This window comes from Rutilus rutilus, assembly GCF_951802725.1.
Source record: "Rutilus rutilus genome assembly, chromosome: 5".
Classification (NCBI taxonomy): Eukaryota; Metazoa; Chordata; class Actinopteri; order Cypriniformes; family Leuciscidae; genus Rutilus; species Rutilus rutilus.
Window position 1 is genome coordinate 8,499,031 of NC_140213.1, and position 24,393 is coordinate 8,523,423.

A 24,393-nucleotide genomic window follows, 5' to 3' on the forward strand; every position below is an offset into this window, starting at 1 on the left:
TTCTAATCATCTCAATTGTTTGTTATAAACAGCAATGATGTAATGGAGAGCAAAATGACTTTTGCATCAATCTCCTGCTTCTCAGAAATGTATCTTGAAAACTGTGCTCAGATTTAAAGAGATACTGAAGACTGCAATCACAAGATTTCAGTATGAACAGATATTTCCACCATTATTAATTATTATCCAAATTCATTTTAATGTTCTATATTCTTACTGTATGTCCACAACTACAAGACTTTACAATGTTACAAAAGATTTCTATTCATCGAAGATAAAAAAAGTATCACGTTTTCCACAAAAACAACCGTTTTCATCATTGATGATAAGAAATCCCTTTTGAGCAGCAAATCAGCTTATAATAATGATTTCTGATGGATCATGTGACACTGAAGATTGCCATCAACGGAATATATTAAACTAGAGAACAGTTATTTTAAATTGTAATAATATTTCACAATATTACTATTTTTACTTTTTTTTATCCAATAAATGGTGGAGACTTCTTTCAAAAACAAAAAATTCTTACCAACCAAAGACACATTTCATGTTACAAGAACCCAAAAAGCAGCAAGAAAGTTAGTGGTATGTACACACAAAAACTGACAGTGTGGACAGTGTTCTCGGTCTTCCCATATCTGCTGCTATTTTGGTCTTATAGGTCTCTCATGCATGATAGCAGCGGGGAATTGAAATGTGGTTGTAAGTGTGTGTGATAGACAAAACACGGATAGTACAGTGTGTTTGTGTGTGTGTGTGTGTGAGTTCTCTTGCGCCAGGTGCTGATGGCTGTTGGGAGGGCAGGGATGAACCGCATGTGTTAGTTAACTGAGATGATTGGGCTGTTATTCATGGCCCCTGACAGCCGAGTAGATGATTTATGCTGGAGTCTTAAAGCTGAATCAGCCCCCCTCTAATATGAAACGCTGATCAAAGGAGCTGATGGAAAGACAAGACGAGTAAGAGGGAGAGAAATAGAGAGAACGCTGCTTGCTTTTTCCACTCTAGTCAAAGAAAGCATCAGGTTGGCACTTCGTAATCAGAATGCCAACATTTATGTTGATCACTATCACATTTTTTTTTTCAGGTTCTATTTGATTATTAAAGTGGAAGATCACCTATAAAATATAAAAGTTTCGATCTTGGATGCTGTTAGGTCAGTACACAAAACTGTTCAAAAGTTTGTGTTAAATATTCTCTTATGCTCACAAAGACTGCATTTGTTTGATCAAAATACAGTAAAACAGTAATGTTGTGAAATATGATTACAATTCCAAACGTTTTCTATTTTTTAATAGCCTATTTTAAAATTGAATTAATTCCAGTGATGGCAAAGCTGCATTTTCAGCATCATTACTCCAGTCTTCAGTGTCACATGATCCTTCAGAAATCATTCTAATATGCTGATTTTGTGATCAAAAAACATTATATTACCTTTCATGTGGTGTGTAATATAGCTGTTTGTGAATGTATAATGTCTCCAAAGTTTTAAAGATCAAAGTGCATGACAAATAAAGTTATTGTCTCCTAAAAGAAAGAATCGATTCTGAACTGGCGAAATGAGTCGTCTCTAATTCCAGTCTCCCTTCCTGTTACGTACCAATTACATACAGTACTGTAACAAATGTGCTTAATACCAGTCTATGGTCTTTATTGGCTTACCATGAACACCGTCTACTTTGACACACTCTCATATTAGTTGTAGCTGAGGCCTGGAAGAGTTTGGTTTGTGTTGTCCACATGTCGAGAAGATGCTGTTTTCAGCACTGCAAATCTACTTTGTAAACATCCTTCAAAAGGATGACTCATGCTGGAATTGATATGGAAAAAAATGATGCCATCATTACTGTTCGTATCATTGTGTATCAAGCACTGAGGAAGACAAATATGAAATTCAAATATGGTAATGGTAATGTGCAATGTATTATGAGTACATTAAAGCGTTTTTGACCTTTTTGATGCATGTAAATCCATTGTAGGAGAATGTAGGAACCTTTAAAATAGCATAATATGGGCGCTTTTTTATTTTTTGAGGAAACTGTATTTTTTCAGGATCTTTGATGAATTGAAAGTTCAAAAGAACAGTATTTATTTAAAATTTAAATATTTTGTAACATTATAAATGTCTTTACTGTCACTTGTGATACATTTTATGTGTCCTTGCTAAATTAAAGTGTTAACTTCATTAAATAATAATAATAATAATAATTCTTTCTGATCCCAAACTGTTGAAGGATGTTTGGACACCTATTCACCAACTACTGTGTATTGCACAACATCCATTCATAGAGGCCAGAATTTTACATAGGCTATAGTTGTTGTTTTTTTCATTCAGATTATCACACATACCCACACAAAATGCAAAAATTAAAGAACCTACTTATATGTTACAGAAGCGGTCGTGTTAAACAAAACATTTATTTCTAAAAACATTCACAGATCATTTCATATGCATTCTCCCAAAAACAGGTCTGAAGTGACAATGTGTTTTCCCAAAATGAATCTCAAACAAAATTCCAATTGTAATCTAATTACGTGTCATCGTCACTGATCTATATAATGACTGGATAGCTCATGACGTTCTAAACTGCCAGCAGGCAGTGAAGCCACCAGTCGAGCGGCCATCTTACGATTCCCTACCAGCAGAGGGCTCCAACCATAGATATACATAATAAAGGCAAGATGTCTCGTCCGTGCTGCTGGCCAATGGAGGTCGACATCCGCACCTGGCGGCCATCTTGCCACAGTCAGCTCGCTCACTCGTAACATTGTGGGCCCTATCTTGCACCCAGCGCAATTGACTTTATACACGGACGCATGTATCATTCCTATTTTGCACCCGCGCAAAGCGGACTTTTCCCTCCACAGAAGCACGTCGGTTAACTAAGAAATACACTTGCGCTCCCCGGGGCGGTTCAGCGCAAAGAGGAGGCGTGTTCCGGCGCAAACGTTCCCTCATGCTATTTTACAGGTTTAGAAAACAATTGCGCCACTAACCGAAAAAGTCGGCGCGTTGCGCATGTTATTCATATGCTATTTTAAGGGCGCATGCTTGGCCTTAATCAATGTAGCGTGTGCACAACGCGCATACACTTTGATTCTCTCATCTACACACAGACGCAGCAGTTATCATTTTTGCAAATCATACATTATTATGAAAGATAAATAGATAGATAGATAGATAGATAGATAGATAGATAGATAGACAGTTTATTATAAAAGCATACATCTAGCTTACACATTTACCCAAATTATCATACGCCTGTTTAACCGAAGTTAATTTGGGTGTGTTTCTCCATCCCCAACGTCCCTAACGGGAACGTCGGTCTCCTCGGCTATGAACTGCTCCTCGCGTGCGCCTGGCAAATCCGCTGTTATAATAGGAATCCGCTTTAGAACAAGCGCGCCTGCTCTTAAAGGGAATGTGAGATGTCGCTCTGTTTGGTTTATTTCACGTTATGCCCAAACCACACCAATGAATAATGAAGCTACTTCAGACCAACCCCTTTTAGATTTGCGCCAGGCGCAAGAGTCATTTATCCCGCCTGGAAAATAGCAACAGCGCCAAGACCCGCCCACAAAGTTACTTGCGCTTTGCGCTTTGACACTTGTGTTTCAGATCGTTAAAATAGGGCCCTGTGTTTTAATGGTGCATGTACTTTTTAAATAACCACAACTTGCTCAATTTTCTACCGATTTTCAAACGGTTTGGTTTGTTATAAATGTCAGAGATGTAGTTATGACACTGCATACTTATGAATAATTATAACCATGGACTTCCATATGAAAATAACATTGAACAGAACAGATAGGTGCAATGAATATACACACGCACAAGGTATTTATGTTATTTATGTTATTTATGTTAAATCAATATATAGGCTACTAAAACTCAGTGTACAGAATGGCAACATGAGATATATGTAAGGTATAATGTAGAGCGAGGCGGTTGTTATAGCGAATACAACCCCGACAGGCTGATCAGGACCCCGATGCGAAGCGGAGAAGCGAAGCGTCTCTACGGTTAGAATCCTGCGTCCAAAGCAACGCTCTGTTTTTCATGGCAACGGTGTTTTATACTTAGCAGCATTCTGTTATCAAGAAATAACAGACCGCATTCTACATTAGAATTCAACCAAGCCATGTAATAAACACTTTTATAATATTAATATTACTATTATAATAAAATTATTTGAATTATTACGTTTATTTTAAGGGATGGGCCATTTCTAGGCTTTTCCCCCCGACATTGCACTGTGCCTACTTCAGAGATCACTGTTCCCAACTATTTTGACCTACCATCAAATGCCTGACCTCTTTAGAAAGCTGAGACCCTAGTTTCTTAGGAAACAATCAGAATAATTGTGTGAAGTACTGGCACAAAGTTATAGATGCTAGAATATTGTTTTTTTCTTTCTGCCGGATAACAACATCTCTGAACGGAACCTAGAGCCAGCTAATAATTACAACCACATCCATAAAGATTGTAATTTAGACAAAAGATTAGTTGTCATAAAATCGTTATTGGTGTCAGTAAAATTGAACAGCTCGATTGTGGTCTCAGCCTTGATAATTTGCGCAAGTAGCCGTGATACATAACTATGCTGCACGATTAAGTCGTTTTTCGAAAGGAAAAGCTGCAATTTCAACATGTTCAAGCATCCAGAATTATAGCCACGTTAATAATGTTTGTAAGAAACCAAACCGTTTGTAAATTCGCCGTAAGACATCTAGCCTTTATTATGTATATCTATGGCTCCAACGGCCGTTATACAGAGATTGGTAGCTCCCACGTCACTTTTAAGATGACCCGCTGTGCAGCATTCAAGTGTAAAACTACGTTCACAAAAGGATGTAGAAAGGATGAACGATAAAACAGTCACCAGTAGCCTTTAAGAAACCTCAGAGCAGCAATAGTCACAATTAAGTGTCCAATAGCGACACCATTTGACAGCTTCAAAAGAGCTTAGAGCAGAGTCCGTTCACCGTTACTTACATTAACCCATACAATTTGTATTATGCATTTCCTGAACATGTACTTGCTAACTAATCAAACACTTTATTTGAACAAGCTACTGATCTATAAAACACAATCGGTCTTCCGACCTTTTACTATCGTGTCAATTGATTTTGATATGCGCGAGTGAGAGAGAGCAAGACAGCACTCGTGTTGTTTGAAGACGGTGAGAGTGCGCGCGCGCGGCCGGGACTCTCTCTCTCTCTCTGCTCGTTCTTATCAGGGGGGCAATCATTCGGAAAAAAATTAAGCTTCCCCGGGCATCGCCATTGATTAGCAGACCATCACCTGCTGTTAGCATTCCATTGACTCCCATTCATTTTGGCGTCACTTTGACAGCGAATAACTTTACATCTGAGGCGTTTAAAGATGAAATTTTTCCATTATTTATTTCTAAAGAAACACGAAAATGTATAAAAGGCTCCATTACCTTGTATCTTACGTTATGGCCCCGTAGAAGCAGTTTTTGTAAAAACATTGCGTCATAACCACGCGACTCTCTGTCGCACAGTAGAGAAATTACCGTATGGATAGGAGGAGAAGCTCGCGGGCAATCGGGGGGACGTGGAGGCAAAATGACAAAATAATTAATCAGAATACTTAGCAAAAGTTTCTCCTGCTCCTAGCTCATGGACACCTCCTACTCACACTCTCCGTCTCTGCAAGTTTCGGAAGGAAATGATTCAGATTTCTCTTGGCACAGCTACTAGAAGACAGACGGGTTGCTCACGTCACATCTACGTCGTCAAGCTCAGTTTGAGTCTGCGCAGTACGCTCAGCCATCAGGAAGTGAGTGCTTCTAATTGACTTCACTTTTCTCCGTTGAATCCAATGGGGTCGCTGTGTCCATTTATTTTACTGTCTATGGTTCTTATATGCGCCCTGTCCACTGATCGTCTCGGTTACGTATGTAACCCTCGTTCCCTGAGTAGGGAACGGAGACGTTACGTCGGATGACGACGAATGGGGTTTCGCTTAGAAAGCCTATCACCTTCGAGTATAGAAAACGAGCCAATGGCAATAAAATGCCATGGGTCTGCGGAATTTGCATAGCGTAATTCCGCCCCACTTCGTGGGTATATAAGGAAGTACGCCGGCAACATGCAGATATGTTTCTTCGCTGAGGAGCCGAGACTGAACTCAGGCGTTCCCAGCGGTACAGCGGAAGTGGCAGGGAGACGCAACGTCTCCGTTCCCTACTCAGGGAACGAGGGTTACATACGTAGCCAAGACGTTCCCTTTCGTGGTCACTCCAAGTTACGTCGGATGACGACGAATGGGGTCCCCAGTCTAATCACGCCCCCTCTGCTGTCTTCCAGTGCCCTGCGCAAGTCTGAGCTCCCTGTCGTGAGACTAGCACGGACGAAGGAGTCCTACTTAACACAGGAATATCAAGGTACACTGGGAAGCATATCTCAGTGGAAATATGCAATTATGCCCAGCCCCTCGCAGTCATATGTGTATTCCAAGTCCCCACCCCGGGGGTGGGGACTTGGAATACACATATGACTGCGAGGGGCTGCATATGGAGTATCACTGGGGTGTCCAGCCGCAGGTGGAATATTTCAACCCCAGGGGTGGCAAGGTGGCTCGCCGAGGGAAAGACACATGCTCAGAGAGGCTTACAGTGGAAATACCCATGTGGGGGGTCGTCCAGAGGGGGAACCATGCACATGGAGGCACCTAGCCAAGCGCGAAAGCTGCCAGTGGCATAACTCTGGCGTTGACGTCAACAGTGCTGGAGGAAACTCAGGGCTTATGAGGCAAAATATCGCACGTATCCCGTCCGTGGAGAGGAATGGCGAGCAAGCGAAGACACCTGAGCAGAATCTAGTACATGAGAAGAAATTGGCTCCACTCTGAGATTATAGAATCTCGTGAATGTGTTAGGTGTCGCCCAGCCTGCAGCTCTACAAATGTCTGTTAGCGAGGCGCCATGCGCTAGAGCCCAAGAGGATGCCACACTCCGAGTGGAGTGGGCCGTCACACCAAGGGGGCATGGTCGACCTTGCTACTGGTATGCCAAAGCAATGGCGTCCACTATCCAGTGAGACAACCTTTGCTTGGAGAGAGCCTTTCCCTTCAGCTTCCCACCATAACAGACAAAGAGCTGGTCTGAGGTCCTGAAAGACTGTGTTCTGTCTATGTAAGCACAGAGGGCGCATACTGGACAGAGCAGTGAGAGTTAGCTGGCCCGAATTCCAGGCACGCTTCGTCAACCGAAAATGCCTGCAGCTCCCCTACCCTCTTGATGGAGGCCAATGCAACCAGGAGCGCTGTCTTAATTGACAGGAACTTAAGCTCCACTGATTGCAGAGGCTCAAAGGGAGCACTCTGCAGGGCAGTTAAAACCACTGAGAGGTCCCAACAGGGTACGAGGGGAGGACAAGGAGGATTCAGTCTCCTCGCTCCCCTCAGGAACCTGGCGGTCAGGTCGTGCTTTCCCAGAGACTTACCATCAACTGCATCGTGATGTGCGGCAATGGCGGCAACATACACTTTCAGGGTGAAGGGAGACAGCCTTCGCTCCAACCCTTCTTGCAGGAAGGAAAGCACGACACTGATCGGGCATTTCGTGGGTTCTTGATGTTTAGAAGAACATCATTTGACAAAGAGGTTCCACTTCAACGCATAGGCATGTCTCGTGGAGGATGCTCTAGCGTAAGTGATGGTAGCCACCACCACTGGTATTAGGGTACTCAAACCTGCCTCGTCCCATCCAGGAGCCACACATGGAGGTTCCAAAGATCGGGACGAGGGTGCCAAAGGGTGGCCCGTCCCTGAGAAAGCAAGTCCTTCCTCAGGGGAATTGGCCAGGGAGGTGCTGTCGCGAGGAGTACTAGTTCTGGGAACCAGGTCCAGTTGTGCCAATACGGGGCAACCAAAATGACCTGCTCCTCGTCCTCCCTGATCTTGCGCAAGGTCTGCGCAAGAAGGCTCACTGGGGGAAACGCATACTTGCGTAGGCCCCGCAGCCAGCTGTGCGCCAGTGCATCCGTGCCGAGCGTGCCCTCGGTCAGGGAATAAAACAGGTCGCAATGGGACGAGTCGTGGGAGGCAAACAGATCTTCCTGTGCGTCCCCGAACTGATCCCAAATCAGCTGGACCGTCTGGGGATGGAGTCTCCATTCTCCAGGGAGAGGCCGAAGCCGAGACAGCTCGTCAGGCCGCAAGGTTCAGGTCTCCCGGGATATAAATGGCTGGAGAGGGCTGTGGCGCCTTCCTGCGGCTTCCTCCACGACGCATAGGCGGAGGCTGCTGCTGGGGCCGTGCGGGAGGGGCTGGAGCCACAGAGTAGACGAAAATCTACAGGCTTTGGATGGGTGCTTAGGGTCACCACGAGAAGAAGCGCTTGCCGGACACAGCTGCATCGCGACAGAACGTTCCACCGGGGGAACCCCAGTGTACCAACAGGCAGCAGCCTTATCGAGGGGAGGAAAGGCGGAGGAGGTCGACGAACGATCGCGGGAAGACAATGGTGTCTTCCAGGACCGTGTGACCTCCTCATGCACATCCGGGAAGAAAGGTATTGGGGTTGGACGCCGACGGGGGTCAGCGGCCGCACCCAAAAACCAATCGTCCAGCCGCGAGCGCACACGACCGTGGACGAATCGGCGGTTTGTTCCACACCGTCACCCTCAGGTCACCCTGGCCACCAGCCGAAGAACAGCCCCTCGGGGAGACTGTAGATCGGGGTGTGGATGAGGGGACTCTCACTCGAATGAGTTCATTGAGTCTCGACCGTAGCGTGGAGATGGTCATGTTCCCACAGTGAGAACATGAGTCATCCACAAGCGCTGCTTTAGCGTGATCTAAGCCCAAACACACAAAGCAGCGATTGTGCCCATCAGAATTGGAAACATCGCGACCACAACCAGAAGTGCACGGGCGAGGCATCTTTAAAAAGACGTGCCGCGTGCAAGCTCTTTTTGTGAGAGGAAAACTCTGCGGATGTTGAAGCGACCAGGGAGAAACACACTAACTGGCAGATCACTGCACAGATCAGCAGGGTAATGTGCACTCGCTGGAGATCGCCGTCACACCAACACCGGAGAGTCGTTCGTCTCGAAAGGTGATGCAGAGAAAGAGTAAACTCAGGATTTTGGCTTACAGGAGTGAAGAAAGATCTCGGCTCCGAAGCAAAAACATATCTGCATGTTGCCGGCATACTTCCTTATATACCCACGAGGTGGGGCGGAGTTACGCTATGCAAATTCCGCAGACCCATGGCATTTCATTGCCATTGGCTCGTTTTCTATACTCGAAGGTGATAGGCTTTCTAAGCGAAACCCCATTCGTCATCATCCGACGTAACTCGGAGTGACCACGAAAGGGAACTAAATAATTCGTTGTTACAACGACTTATTTGTTCCCTCGTTTTAAAGCTGCAGTCCGCAGTTTTTCCTCTTTGTCGCCATCTCTGTTCGAAATCTGCAATTGCAGTTATTCGCGGAATTATCAACTTTACGTGCGTTGTGCCTCGGCATGGCACAGCGCGGATGAATCCAATGTTTTGAGGAGAATGTGCTGCTGTCAATCACCGCGCTGGTGGTGTGGATACTGTCATTCGCAATCACATATTCTACTTTTTGGAAGTATGACCAACATAAGAATTTTCACCGGAAAATGTCGTCTGAACAAGTAAGTAACATCCACTTTTTTTCTGACCAACTAATGTTAAGGGGAAAAAAGCACTGCAGTAAATTGCGCTGATTAAATCTAACGCTTGCGTATCATATCATGTCAAACCGTGCAAATTATACTTTGTTCTCAAATTGTTAATGTTAACAACATCAGCATTGCTTGACTACATTTAATGCCCTCCCGATATTTATCCTTGTTTTCACATGGGCCGGTTGCAGTCTCTTTTTTTCTCCGAAGTCTTTCGCGTTTTGCAACGGGTGAATCTCCAGTTGTCACTGGTGATTGTCGTTTGAACCTTTCTGGATCCGCCATCAAATTGACAAGTTTAATTATATCAAGTGCTGCGAGAAAAGGCTATAAATCTCCACCTCCAACATCCTCACACGCAACATAGCCTACTAGCCGAGACTCCTTCTTTATGTGTACAGATGTAACGTAATGACGCAAAGACATGCTCGAATTTCCCGCGGAAATCCACCAGTACCACTGGAATTAAATACATTATTACAAGCTTACCATTTTGAATCGAGCTAAGGCAAGCAGATAGTTTTGAACACTGGCTGGTTATGTACTTGCTCAAAAATGTATTTTGGCTCATTTTTAACCCAAAAAAGCTACGGACTGCAGTTTTAATAAATCGTGGACACGTTTAACTAATCCATCCCTCATACTGATTTAACGAATTACAACGTGGCCACAATATAGTAAAACGAGGGAACAAATTAGTAAAACGTGCTGAGGTATTATTAATTCGTGGCCACGAAACAATATTCACCTGAATATTCACCAATTCACCAAAATATAGGTCTTTAGCATTCACTATTTAATTAATAGTATCAAACTGTTTTTTTTTACCTGTGAAGATAGCTCTTCAGTGATGGCCGACTAGTGTTCTCGTACAGCTTTTTATTCCCTTTGCAAAGAAATTGCCGTTTTTTGTTTTTTTTTATAAGCAGGAAAAATGTCCAACTTTAAACAAATACCCATTTAAATGCTTAGGGTGTTTGCGTTGTAAGAATATTTTGTAAGGGAGATTTTATATTTAAAAATGGTGTCTTGTTAGGCAATGTTTTCTCAGTCAAATCATAAAATATCCTGTCGATTCAATTCACCTTATTCCGCCCCGCCCACTTTTACTTCTGTCCAGTACTTCCGTTGTAAACCAACTTCCGGTTTAGCGGACCCTCATTCAATTTCGAGGAGAACTGCAGAGAAGTCTCACTGATAAAATGTCACATAAGATAAGCTAATTTGTGCCAAATGTGCTATGTACGTGTGTACCAACAGCACAGCAATGCACTGTTTCTCGGGGTAATTTTTAAACGACTTTTAGGTGTTTATATGACCCGTCTGCCTGTCTGATCGCAGCCCGGCCGATGTGTAGTGTTTAGCCTACATTAGCGACAAACATCTAATGTTGTAATGGTCTCACTACAGGACACATACACATGCTATAACTTACCTGGTTTGAAAGCTATGGTCCTCTAGAATTCAGTCGCTGGATTTATTTTACAGCCATTACTTGTGTTAGAGATCAAACCATAAGAAATTGCAGTTAGCTAAGCTAACGTTACCCTCTTGTTCATCTAGTTGAGGCTCTACTTTCTACACCAGATCGTGGCTATTTTTTTCTCATCTGTTGGCTATACACTGCAAATGTATCTGGTGATTAAGCAAACAAACTGTGGTGTAATAATGTTTCAAACTTTACATGTAGTAGTGTTTGTGCACATCTTCATAACTAAGTAATAGCTATATTAGAAAGACACAGCTATTAAATAATTTGATTGTGGCATTGTTTCAAAAGCTTCAAGTGAAATGTACTTTAGTACGTTGCAGCAGTTGTTAATAACCATAGGCCAACGCATTTGGCTATAATATTATAGTCTATCTACTTATATCAAGACAGATAACAGATTGGACCAGGGCAAACAAAGCGCTAAGTAGCTAAACCAGGAAGTGAGATTACGCGGATGGCGCCACCCAGTGCTACTTCCGGAATAAGGTGAATAGAACGCATGATGAGCTCACTAGGGAATACCAATGGCAGCGCAGTGGCTTCACTGTTTATGACGTCATGAGCTATCCAGTCATTCTATATAGATCAGTGGTCGATGTCCAGTGAGTGGCGCTAAAAGCGTTTAGTTTTTTCCAGAACAAATATGAACGTGACTATGGCAACGTTTTATTCCGTCGGAGTTTGTAGCCTATGTTTCACTGCAGTTCTGAATTGAAATGTGCGGTGAGTGGCGCTAAAAACTTATGCTTCATTTTAAAATAACGTGCACTAAACCCTAAACCTACACGATAGTGTTAACAAAAGCAAATGTGACATAAAAACGCCATCGTAACCATGTCATTTTAAGCTTGTTTTTGAACTCTTTTATCTTGACTCGTCTTTCACGGGGTGCGAACCCAAGCTCTTCGCAAGACAAGTAGCCTACATTTATGTAACAGCTGAGCAACAGAGCAAGCTAAAATTGTAAAACTGACAATATGGAGCTACTGATGCAAACTCCAAAATATATTCGTTTATAAATTATGCACTATGGTAAAAAGTGTTGTGAGGTCATAATTGTGCAATGAGCTGAGTGAAAACAAGTCTTTGTTAATCCATAATCTGCCCTTGTAATCATAATTGTGTGTGAAAACGATTACAAGTGCTTGTTTTACTGCCTAGTGCCTAGTTTTACTAATTTCTGTTAGAAACTGCAGTGATATGTAGCCTAGTAGCCTACATATTTAGCATTTTGCAAAAATATTGCCTCAGGTAGCTACGTTTTTCCACTGAGCCATGTGTTTCATTACTTATGTAGCTTAATGTAGGCTACACCTTCATTAGTGGTCAGAATCGATTTCCAAATGTAGTTTAGTGAATCACAATTCATCTTGAGTGCATATACAATGGCCCTTTAATACGGTCAAGGGATCTGATTGTTATCCAATCACAGCAAACACATTAATGGAAGGTGAATAAATTTGTGGCCTGTGAATTACACAAACAATAAGCCTTTCTGGGATTGTCTATGCAGACTATACTGAAACATGAACCACTTCAAAAATCACCCCAGAATTGCCCTTATCTCCTGTAAAATCATACCGTAAAGATTTGTATACACCCCCACACACACTTATTATTATATTCATAGCCTACTGTACAGTAAATACGTGGCACTTCTCATTGGATAGACAGAGCTGGCCATCCACGTGTCCAGTTGCGGTAGTGTGGATTTCCATTACATTGCTCCCACTGGGAGGTTAAAAGCAGTTGTGTGTTTGCCCAGAAAGTTCAGCTTTGTAAAACAATGAGGTGAAGCCTGACTGACTCACACTTGCTCTTGTTCGGTCTGTTGTTTTCGGATCTCTCTCTCTCTCTCTCTCTCTCTCTCTCTCTCTCTCTCTGACCTTTGAGGTCTTAGTTCAGTATTTAAATGACACCTCTCAGCAGCATTTGATTTGATTTATATATTTTAAATCCTTGACTTTTCATTTATACTTGAATGTGACTATGATCAGACATGTTGTGGCAAATTTATTAAAAATGAATCAAACCCCGGTTTTTCATTTAAGCTTTTGAAACATTTCTACTAAATATTCACTTTTCTTTTAAATAAATTTAACATCCAATAAATGACTTCACCTTCATGGACAGATTTGAAGGAAGAGGAGGTGAGGAGTGGTATTTCTGATCCTTGGTTTATCTTCTACAGAAGCTGCAGAACACTATTTATCTCCCTCTTTCCCTCCTCCAGCTCCTAAACAATACACATCCCAAAAAAAACGGATCCCTTATCAGCACACAAACCCTAAAAAGAGTGACAGACACAGTGCAAACACAGTCAAGATGAGGGTCAGACTTTCCCCGACAGTGTTCTGCAGACAGCTCTGGTTTTCCTCCTAATTATCCTGAAGGGATGTCTTGCTGTTTGAACACCTCTCAGTAATGCCATGTTTTAGAGCAAGTTAATTGAATGGCAAAATTCTATTTGTAAACATTCAAAAATTTGCTTCAGTTGACACCAAAAGAATCTCTGTTGGTATCTTACCACCCTTTAAAAGAACAGCTCACCCCAAAATGTCAATATTTAGTCACCCTCATGTGGTTCCAAAACTGTATGACTGTAACATACTTAAGTGCGAACTGGATGTTTTTTTAACTGTTATTTGCATGTTACTTGCAGATAAATGAAATTGTATGATACTTTAAATTTATATTAAATGTAATTTGCTGAAGTTTAGCGCTTTTTTGACCCACTTACGTACATCTTTATATGTAATTGCATAGTTATTTTGAATGTTTTTAAAATATGGTTAATTTGCTGAATGTACAAGCATTTACGCTAAACTAAAAAATACTTTAATGTTGTTTCTATTGAAATGTTATGTAATGAATTGGAACATATTTGTAATTACACCTTTGTAATAGTGTAATGATCGAATATCACACTACAGTTACAATTAGGTTACACTTTATTTTAAGGTGTCATTGTTACAGTGTAATTATTAATTATATATTTAATAAGTACTGAGTAATATTAATTAACAACATATACTTACTATAGAGTTCGGGTAGGATTAGGTTTTGGTTGAGAGTTAGTTGCATGTAATATGCATAATTTACTGTTATATGGACACTGTAAAATAAAGTGTTTCCAAATTATAATCAAGCAATTTACATATTATCATTCACGTATATTACAAAACTGGTTTATAGCTACACTTTATTTGGATGGTCCCATTTGATGGTGATGGTCCACGTTTTTTCCACCACGGGTTTAGGCATGGAACCAACCCCAGAATATTTTTGAATAACATTTGGGCTATTCAAAAACTTTTTTTTTTTTTTTTTTTACACAAACCTGGCAACCCTGCCCTCTTCTTTTGACTATAAATAATGTTGCACCTATAACTCATTAGAGTATTGAGTATTAGTAGACTGTTAGGGATAGGGTTAGTAGAATAAGGGGTTAAGGTTAGTAGAATAAGCTGACATGTACTTGCAAATTTACTTATAGTCAGTAGAATGTCTGTTGGGTGTAAAATTCACATTTAAAAAGTGTACTTACGTGTTTTATAAAATCATAGTCATGAAATTGGACTCTCTTTATGTACATTTAAGTGGCCTTTTATTTCACTATTATTATATTAAATGCCAGTACAGTTTTTTTTTAAATATTCTTTTAAGATTTTAAGTACACTATAATACAATTAAGATACACGTCTTTTTCACAATCCTTTCCTCCAACTCTCTGCCACGCTTAGGAACAAAAGTTCCTTGACGTTCACCTGGAAGCATGTCACAGCATCCAGACTACACAATTTATACTGCAAGACAGTGTGACTAGCAGGCAATTACATAATGCTAGCTCAAACAGTGTTAGCATTGTGCTTTGTGAGTGTGTGTGTGTGTGTGTGTGTGTTGACTCCAGATGTGAGAGAGCAGCTCTCCTGTTACACTCAGTTTTAATCACGGTAATCCATCAGGCCTTGCCACACTCCTCCACGTGTTGTCTTACTCTAAGAGAAAAAGAAAGACATATGGGACAGGGTGCAATTACAAAGACACTTCTATTGTCTTTGTATTTGTACTTGACACCTGAACAGCTGTGAAATCACATTGAGAAGAGTGAAGTCATAGATGACTTGAATATGAATACTGCCTTTTATTTATGGGAATTGATGCAGTGGAGCTGCGATGACAGCATATTTGCTGGTACATGTGTTAATTAATAGTGTCTCTATTGTGACATAAGAGTGTAAACATGGGTGAATCTCAGAAAACCTGTATTCAGATCACATTTCACCCTAAAATCAGAAGACACAAAATATCTTGCATAGTTTATTTTAATTCTGACATGAAAATAAAGCACATTTCCCCCAAAATTCTCATCAATGTAAATGTATTATTACGATTATATAGTTTTTATGAGTGTCTTGTTTAAACTAAGTATTTATACTTTATGGCAGTTCATGTTGTACTCTTTTTGATTTCTGCAGATTTAAATTAAATTAATTTTGATCATTTTAATCATCTTTTTAATTGTTGTATAACATGTTGTTATGTAATGAGAATAACCACTGAGAATAATGACTTTTTTTTTTTTTTTTTTTTAATCCACAAGAGGTCATGAAATAAACTTAATTTCCTTTTTACAAAATATGACCTGGACAAGTTCTTGCCAGGTTTCATAAGATTCATATTTGAAGATGATGCATTATGTTTTGCTCTCTCATTTCTTTAATGAGACCATTGCTCTCTGTTCACGTCATGGCCAATTTGTCCTTTTTAAAAAAAATCACTGTGAACTCATTTTCAACTCCATTTGAGTCAGTTTTAAGGAGCTTTGAGAGATAATCTGTCCCCTCTGTTTCTGTTTCCCCTTTAAATATTCCATCCTCCCCTGCACAACTGAATTTGACTGGTGGTGCGCAATAACTATGGTAATCCCACTATTTATTTCAAGGCCTTAGAGTAAATATTCAGTTTATTTTAACTGACAAACGATTACGTTGAAGATTTAAATATGTCCACAGAGTACTGTTGTCACGATATGTTGCTAGAACGCACATGAACACAAAGATGACGGCAATAAGGCAGTCTTTAATAAATCTACAGGTAAATCCACACAATGAGAGTAGCATACAACACATCCAAACATAGACGAGATGTACACATAGGCTGAACCCGAAATGACCCCCTATACACTCAAATAGGGCGCTATTTGAGGGGACATCCATTTGTGAGACTTTAAAAGATTCAACTCATTTTTTAAAGTCATTTAATGTAAATTAAGTTGAAATTACTTCTACATCCACGTTGATTGTATATAATTATATTGTAGATTGTATATAATATAATATAATAATGATTAATTTAATAATAATTTATATAATAATAATCATTTATATATATATGGTTACACTTTATTTTGATGGTCCACTTTAGACATTCTACTCAAAGTAACTTTGCAACTCCATGTCAACTAACTCTCGTTAGAGTATTAGTACTGTAGACTGTTAGTAGACTGTTAGGTTGGGGTTAGGTTTTAGGGTTAGGGTTAGTAGAACAAACATATTTATATTGTAAAACTTTATTTCAATGGTCCACTTTAGACATTCTACTAACTATAAGTACCTTTGTAACTACATGTCAACTATATATATATATATATATATATGGTTAAGTGCATAGTATAAAAAATTCAATGGTCAGTAAGTCATGGCAATTTATCTTTGTACATTACTTCATCTCATCATTCGTCTCCATTTTTTAAGTCAGTTTAATATAATTCAAGTTGAAATGACTTGTACAACCAAGTTGATTATACTTTAAAATGTAAGGTTGAAATAGGTAGTTTTTAAGCTGAAATAGGAGGACATTTTTACAGTACTTTTTATGTGCAATACAAATGCACATCCCATACAATTAAACATAATTTTTTTTTTACAAAGGTTGATATTTGGTATCTAATGCAATAACATTTTGACATTTTTACTCTAAATAATGTCTAAATACTTTTTGGGGACACTGTATCTTTGCATTGCAGGTTATGTTTAGAACTCTTCTCAAGCTTATAATAAGTTGCAATGCAATGGAAAGGAGTGTGATTGCCTCCCCTCTCTTAATTCCAGCTGATGGCATTGTCCCCATACCTCTCTTATCCTGGGTCAGGCCCTGCTCCACTCAGACACAGATATCTTACCCTGCCACGTGTCAAACAGCCCGACGCACTCTCCACATCAACACTGTCCCAGCAGACAGCATCGGGCCTTGTGATTTCCATCATATTTTAAGAAGCACCCACACTTCCATTATGTCAGCGTTCCGAGAGAGTGTCCTTAATAATCTTTCTCTATTCACGTACAACTCGATGAAGAAAAGTGAACACTGATGATGCAAGACTTCCAACCACAGAATGTGCAGTCCAGTGCAGCGGAGTCACAGGACATGGTGGTGGCCGTTTTGATAAATAGTGACAGCCTAAGTGCTCTGAGCTCCATTAGCTTGAGTGAGAGAGATACCACCATGGCACGGCTACCCAAACAGGATATGGTGTCATGACATGATCTCACATCACTTTAATTCACAGTTGGGTGAGCTCTAATTAAGGCCTCCATCTGTCACCCGCAATTTGTAAAAGTCTTTAGGCAAGTCGCCCTACTTCTCAAGTAGATCGGTCTTGGAGGCTTGCTTAGCGGTGACGTAGCGGGCTGTTTTTTAAAGACGCATTTTGTGTCAGTCGGGAACAGGTTTGCCTGAGCGCTCAGATAAGATTAAAAGGGTGGAAATGTTTCTGATAGGTGGCATGAAACCATGGAGAGTTCTGTTTCCTGATAAAAATCTCATATCAGTCCTTGGGAGGCTCCACACACGTGCTGAGACAGAGAGAATATGGCACCTGAGAGGACCCTACACTTTCAAAATGTGTTTATTTTCTCTGTCAAGTTTCAAATAGCATGTATTGATCAGTAAAACGTTCCAGCAGAACATGATGCTAACAACACCAGGCTAATGGGTTTGATTCCCAGGGAATGCATGAATTGTTATGCAATCTCAGTTGCTTTTGAATTAAATTGTCTGCATAAATGTAAAAAAAACTGGATTGGATTGGGGTCTGACGTGCAAACGCTTAGGGTGATAAAAATCGTTCTGTCTGGTATGTATTTCCTTCTCAGGCTGGAGGGGTATCAGACTCACTCTGTGCTCTTTCAGACTAAGTGAGGCTTAGTATGCCAAATCCAAATCTGATAACTGCTCAAAATCTAACACCGCGGGTGAAAAGGTTTAAATGCCCACTGTAACCACATCAAACAGAAGGGATTCTAATCTGGCCTGTTTTATTTTGACCAAACGTTTGGCATGAGAACTGAGCTCGGCCTATGATTAATGAGTCTTGGAATGAAAGAGGCAGATGATTTTAAACATATTTTTTCTATATTAGTAGGCTATAAACATTTTTTTGACATTTTTTTGCATTTGAGCTATTTAAGGAAGATTAAAAAACATTTAAGCAGTTGGAAGTCTCATTTGTTGCCTGTCTATGTGTAAGTGTTGTACATTGTATAGCCACTAGATGGTAATAATAATCTTTTTCTTTTACAGGAATCTTGGGATGTGGGATATTCCCAGTGTAAATAATGATGTTTAATAAAATACTAAGTTTATTGAAATCTGTGACAGATTAGGCCTACTTGTTTTTTATAATTAAAGTTTCTTGTCTGGACTTTGTTTTTCTTTCATTACATTTGGAATGAACTTCTCTCCTTGACAGTAATATCCTGAGGTGTTGAGTATCATTGCAGCTATTTTGATAAATTCCTTTGCACCCTTATTTTCCACTGTTGCCATTGCTTTATTAGGCCATAATATCAGTGCCACGGGGAGACATTTTATATTAGCTTCGGCTGTTTATGATTCTACTTATTCTGTGGTTGGAATCTCATATGCAAGGATTTACATTAGCTATTTAAATATATTAATATAAAGTATCTAAAACAAACAATCCCAATGCATTAAGCAATGTACATGGAAGCTTTCAAAAAATTATAATGGTGTTTTCCACTAAAATATATTTCTACTTATTGTTCCTACTAAAAGTAGGCTAACCGCTGTATAGCCACTGCTAATAATAATAAAAAAGAAAGAAAGGAAAAAAGAAAGAAATTCGGAAATGCCTACATTGTTTGAATGAAACCCTATTTAATTCATTGTTTTAATTTGCAGTAGGAAAAATTACATGCTATTTTGTCTCGAACTACGATTGCCATGGTAAATGTTTTCCAAGGCTAAGTCTCCAGATTGAGCGTTTGTGTTTTACTGCGCGCCTTCTATGTTGTAGGTGGGCGGAGCCACGATTTACGCAATATATTTTCTGTAGTAAGTAGGTGGAGCACATTCTCGGCGTCATTGGCTTTTCAGAAGTGTGTGGGCGGAACCAGTCGAGTACGTCATGAATACCCCGCCCCCGTATTAAAGGGACACTGAGAGAGGAGAGCGAAAGTTCAGTGTGAGCCACAGAGATGTGAGGAGAACAGAGAGGAGCTGCAGTCGGATTAAACGCTTCACAGAAGTTTGGAGATAACCGAAGACACGGACAGATTTGTTGTTTCTCTTGTTGAGCTCCTCCTGATGCACTTATTTGTCCCAATGATGACGGTAATGACTGACGTGAAATATTAGGGTTTTTTTTTTTTAAAGTGATTGTGCACGCGCGCTTTTCAAAATAACATACGAACTTGGACATTAAGCATCCTTTTTGTATGATATGAAGACTTTGAAAGAGGATTTTTCAGAGAAGTTTAATTCAGAGGAATATCAATTTTTTCAGCGTTTTATTTGGATGACATATGAAATATTCATTGAAACACTATTAATATAAGCAGTGTCTATGGAGCTACATAATCACCCATAATTCCAAAAAAAAAAAAAAAAAAAAAAAAAAAATCTTCTTTTGGGACTGTATATGCCAGGAAAGTTTTTCTTGACTTATTTCATTCAAAAAAAGGTGACTGAATATCCAGCATGGGAGGCTCACCTTTAAAAATTGTGATTTCTCTGTGGTGTCAGCTGGTTATTGCTGCCTACAGTTTAGAGATTGGCTCTTATGACCCGGAGAGAGGAAGACCAGCTAAATGCGAGCCTATCGCCATCCCTATGTGCCAGGGCATCGGGTACAACCTCACCCGGATGCCCAACTTTATGGACCACGAAAATCAGAGGGAGGCTGCGATTAAACTGAATGAATTCGCCCCTCTGGTGGAGTATGGCTGTGATGTGCATTTGAGATTTTTTCTCTGCTCTCTTTATGCCCCTATGTGTACTGACCAAGTGTCCACATCCATCCCCGCCTGCCGTCCGATGTGCGAACAGGCACGTCAGAAGTGCTCGCCCATCATGGAGAAGTTTAATTATGCTTGGCCTGATTCTTTGGACTGCTCTAAACTGCCCACCAGAAATGACCCCAACGCTCTGTGCATGGAAGCCCCGGAAAATGACACCAAAACTGAGACTAAGAAAGGAGAGGGCATGTTGCCTGTGCCGTCCAGACACAGGCAGCCTGGCACTGGGAACGGACGGTCAGGGGGCGGCGTGGGAGTTTGTGAAAACCCGGAAAAGTTCCAGTATGTGGAAAAGAGCGAGACGTGCGCTCCACGCTGCTCGTCCGCTGTGGACGTGTTCTGGTCCAGACAGGATAAGGACTTTGCTTTCATTTGGATGGCAGTTTGGTCTACTCTGTGCTTCATATCCACAGCTTTCACAGTCCTAACCTTCCTCCTTGACCCACATCGCTTCCAGTACCCAGAGCGGCCCATCATCTTCCTCTCCATGTGCTACAACGTTTACTCAGTCGCCTTTATCATTCGATCCGTCGCCGGGGCAGAGAACATTGCGTGTGACCGTGAGAATGGCGAGTTGTACATCATCCAAGAAGGCCTGGAGAGTACGGGTTGCACCATAGTCTTCCTCATCCTCTACTATTTTGGCATGGCAAGCTCCATCTGGTGGGTCATCCTCACTCTCACTTGGTTCCTGGCGGCTGGTAAGAAATGGGGTCACGAGGCTATTGAGTCGCACAGCAGCTACTTTCACATGGCTGCTTGGGGCATACCTGCCCTGAAGACCATAGTCATCCTCACCATGCGGAAAGTGGCAGGCGACGAGCTCACCGGACTGTGCTATGTGGGCAGTATGGATGTGGGGGCGCTAACAGGCTTCGTCCTCGTGCCTCTGTCCTGTTATCTCATCATTGGGACGTCTTTCATCCTGACCGGCTTCGTGGCGCTTTTCCACATCCGGAAGGTGATGAAGACCGAAGGCACCAACACGGAAAAGCTGGAAAAGCTGATGGTGAAAATCGGCATCTACTCCATCCTGTACACGGTTCCTGCCACCTGCGTCATCATTTGCTACTTCTATGAGCGGCTCAACATGGACTACTGGAAATTCCGAGGGCTCCAAAGCAAGTGCACCACATTCCCGGGTCGGAGGAACGAGGACTGCTCTCTGGAGTCTTCGGTGCCCACCGTGGCCGTGTTCATGCTGAAGATCTTCATGTCGCTGGTGGTGGGCATCACCAGTGGCGTGTGGGTCTGGAGCTCCAAGACGCTGCAGACTTGGCAGGGTCTGTGTAGCAGAAAGTTTACAGACAGGACTTGCAGGAAGCAGTGCAGCGGGAGCTGTAGCACTAGTCACTGCCACTACAAAGCACCTGCCGTCATACTGCACATGTCCAAGACTGATCCCTACTCGGACTGTCCCACGCATGTATGAGCACAGCGCTGAGACTGTGATGTCCTGTACTGTGGACTTTGTGAGAATAAGACATGCAGTGCAGTGAAGCTTTACGGCGAACTAAACAAACTTAAAGCCCAACATTGCAGCTAAACAATGGATTAACAGTACTTTCTTAAAGGGAGAATTTTATTATCGCTTGCTGTAGCAATAAATGAGACAGATACGCACATCCTAATCAGTTCTAAATATCTGCAATTGCTCTTGCATGGAGAAGTGCAAAGTGTTCCCGTTTGAAAGCTGTTCAATGACTTGTTAATATGTTTAATTTACTTGTTCAAATGTTTCAGGACACATTATTTATTGTATATATAAATATATTTAATTTTTCTTGGTCTTGGTTTCTCACAAGATGGCATTGATCATTTGTTTAAAAGTGCCTTTTTGAAGAAGATAATAAAATGTTATATATTTTCAACAGCTGACTGAAGTTTATTCTTTGAAGTAGGCATTTCAAGAGTTAACTGCTAACCTAAATGTGTTTACTTGTACTTTTGTTTTAGTGTTGCTACACAAAGTGACACTACTATTTCAGTTTCATTCAAGTACTTGTGCCGGACGGCTGTGTTTGCATCTATTTAGAGGTGGAAGTTAAAGAGAAGCGCCTTGGTGAGACTTTTCACATCGACTGTAACAAGAAAATGCGTCAAAGCAATGCAAATATTTTGATGAAGAAAGCTAGGTTTGCATCTGAAAGGTCGCCCCAGTTCAAATGCAAATCGATCCTTGAGGGACCCTTTCAGGAGCCTTCAAAAGAGTGGGCTACCCCCGAATAACACAAGGCTGTGTGGCTTTGTACGCCCCTGACACGAATAAATCTATGTCACTTTTAAGAGCCTATTGGTCAGAGTTGTGACTAAGCTTGGATCCTGAAGATTAAGCTTGTAGCTAAGGCCTCATTTTAGTTTTTAGCACATTGTTTATGAATCACGTTATAGTCCATGTTCGCTGTTTTTTTTCGTTTTTTTTTTCGTCTTCTCCTTCTTTCAGTGTTTGCTCTATTTTCTCTCTTTAATTCCCTTCCATATGACAGACGCAGTCGCTTTGGGCACGCTCTCCTTTGAGCGCGTTTATCAGAACAGAAATCCCTGGTGGTTTTCTCTCCTTCATCCTCAAAGGGAATCGTTGAGCAGCGTGACAGACAGTAGCCTGGATTTCTCTATGCGAACGTTCACATCATCACCTTTAAACGCAGAGGTTGTTCTGGAATTATATTTCATTAATGAGGAGCAGCACATGCACACAAACACATCCAGATTCTCCTATTGTTGTGTGTCGCTTCTCTCTTCCCCCTCCACTCTTTGATGTGAGCCACTCATGCAAATAAAGGCACTTTTCTCCAACGCTTGATCCGGAGCATGTAGGGCTCCAATGGCTGTTTGAATTGTACTTTCTTCACCCTACCTCTACCCGTTTGTAACTGCAGATCTGGATTTTGATGATTCATTTGTATGCCATTGCATATTTGTTTCAGATCATTTTCTTATTGGAGCCTTTAAATGTGTTTATTGGCTTAAAAACTTACAAGCCAACAGGCTATGCATTATGAGCAAACATATTACATATATATTTTTATAATATATATATATATATATTGTAGCATGGGTGTATGTTAAGTATCCATGAAAAGAATGGTCTATTTGGTCTTCCATTCATAATAGTTGAATAGTCTGAAACTGGTGGACACATAACATAAATAAATAAATATACTTTTCAGTAAGTTCTGATGTAGTTTCATAAAACACTACAATCTAGTTTTTACGTGACATTATTTGCGCAAACTTAGTGGAAGTCCTAAAAATGCAGTTGTGTCAAAATTATGAATTTTGATATAGTTTCACTGAACAATCTAGACATGGCCCTAAACCGCCTTCATTCTCCCAAGTAACACTGTGAAGTATAATTAATTTTACAGAATCTATTTGTTCTAACAATTCATGTAATTCAAACTGTTCACAAAAACATTGTGATTTATTTGAGTCACTGCGAAGCCCAGATTTTATTTTATTTTTGTAAAATATTTAATTAAATTTTGCTGTTCACTGTTTTCAACACAGTTATTGAAAGATTTCACATCATATATATATTTTTTTTAATTACCCCCTGAGCTTAGTGAGTCCTTTGTTTGCTTACAACCAAGGTTTCCCAAGCACACTAAAATTAAGTTCATGGTCTGTTCAGGTGGTCAAGCAAATATAAAGTGTCTAAGCATTTCCATATGAAATTTCTTCCACTTTATAAAATATCTGAATAAAAACTTTCACTTTATCAGGGCTTGGGGCAAAAAAATTTGACCTAACATTTCCCTTAAATATTAAAAACAAAATGATGTACACTTTGCAATATTGTATAATGTTCTATTCAAGCCCTAGAATTAATCTTGTGCATTACATATAGCAATGATGATTTGATTTCACAAGTAATAATTGTTCAGTAATTG

General features: G+C 40.7%; 1 protein-coding gene across 1 annotated transcript; it reads left to right on the forward strand.

Annotated features, from left to right (window-relative positions):
* The first annotated feature begins 19,528 nt into the window (after window positions 1-19,528).
* On the forward strand, window positions 19,529-22,371 carry fzd9b (frizzled class receptor 9b). Its single transcript, XM_084408747.1, has one exon. The coding sequence runs from the start codon at window positions 20,184-20,186 to the stop codon at window positions 21,930-21,932; it is 1,749 nt and encodes a 582-aa protein (XP_084264873.1). The 5' UTR covers window positions 19,529-20,183; the 3' UTR covers window positions 21,933-22,371.
* The last annotated feature ends 2,022 nt before the right edge of the window (window positions 22,372-24,393 follow it).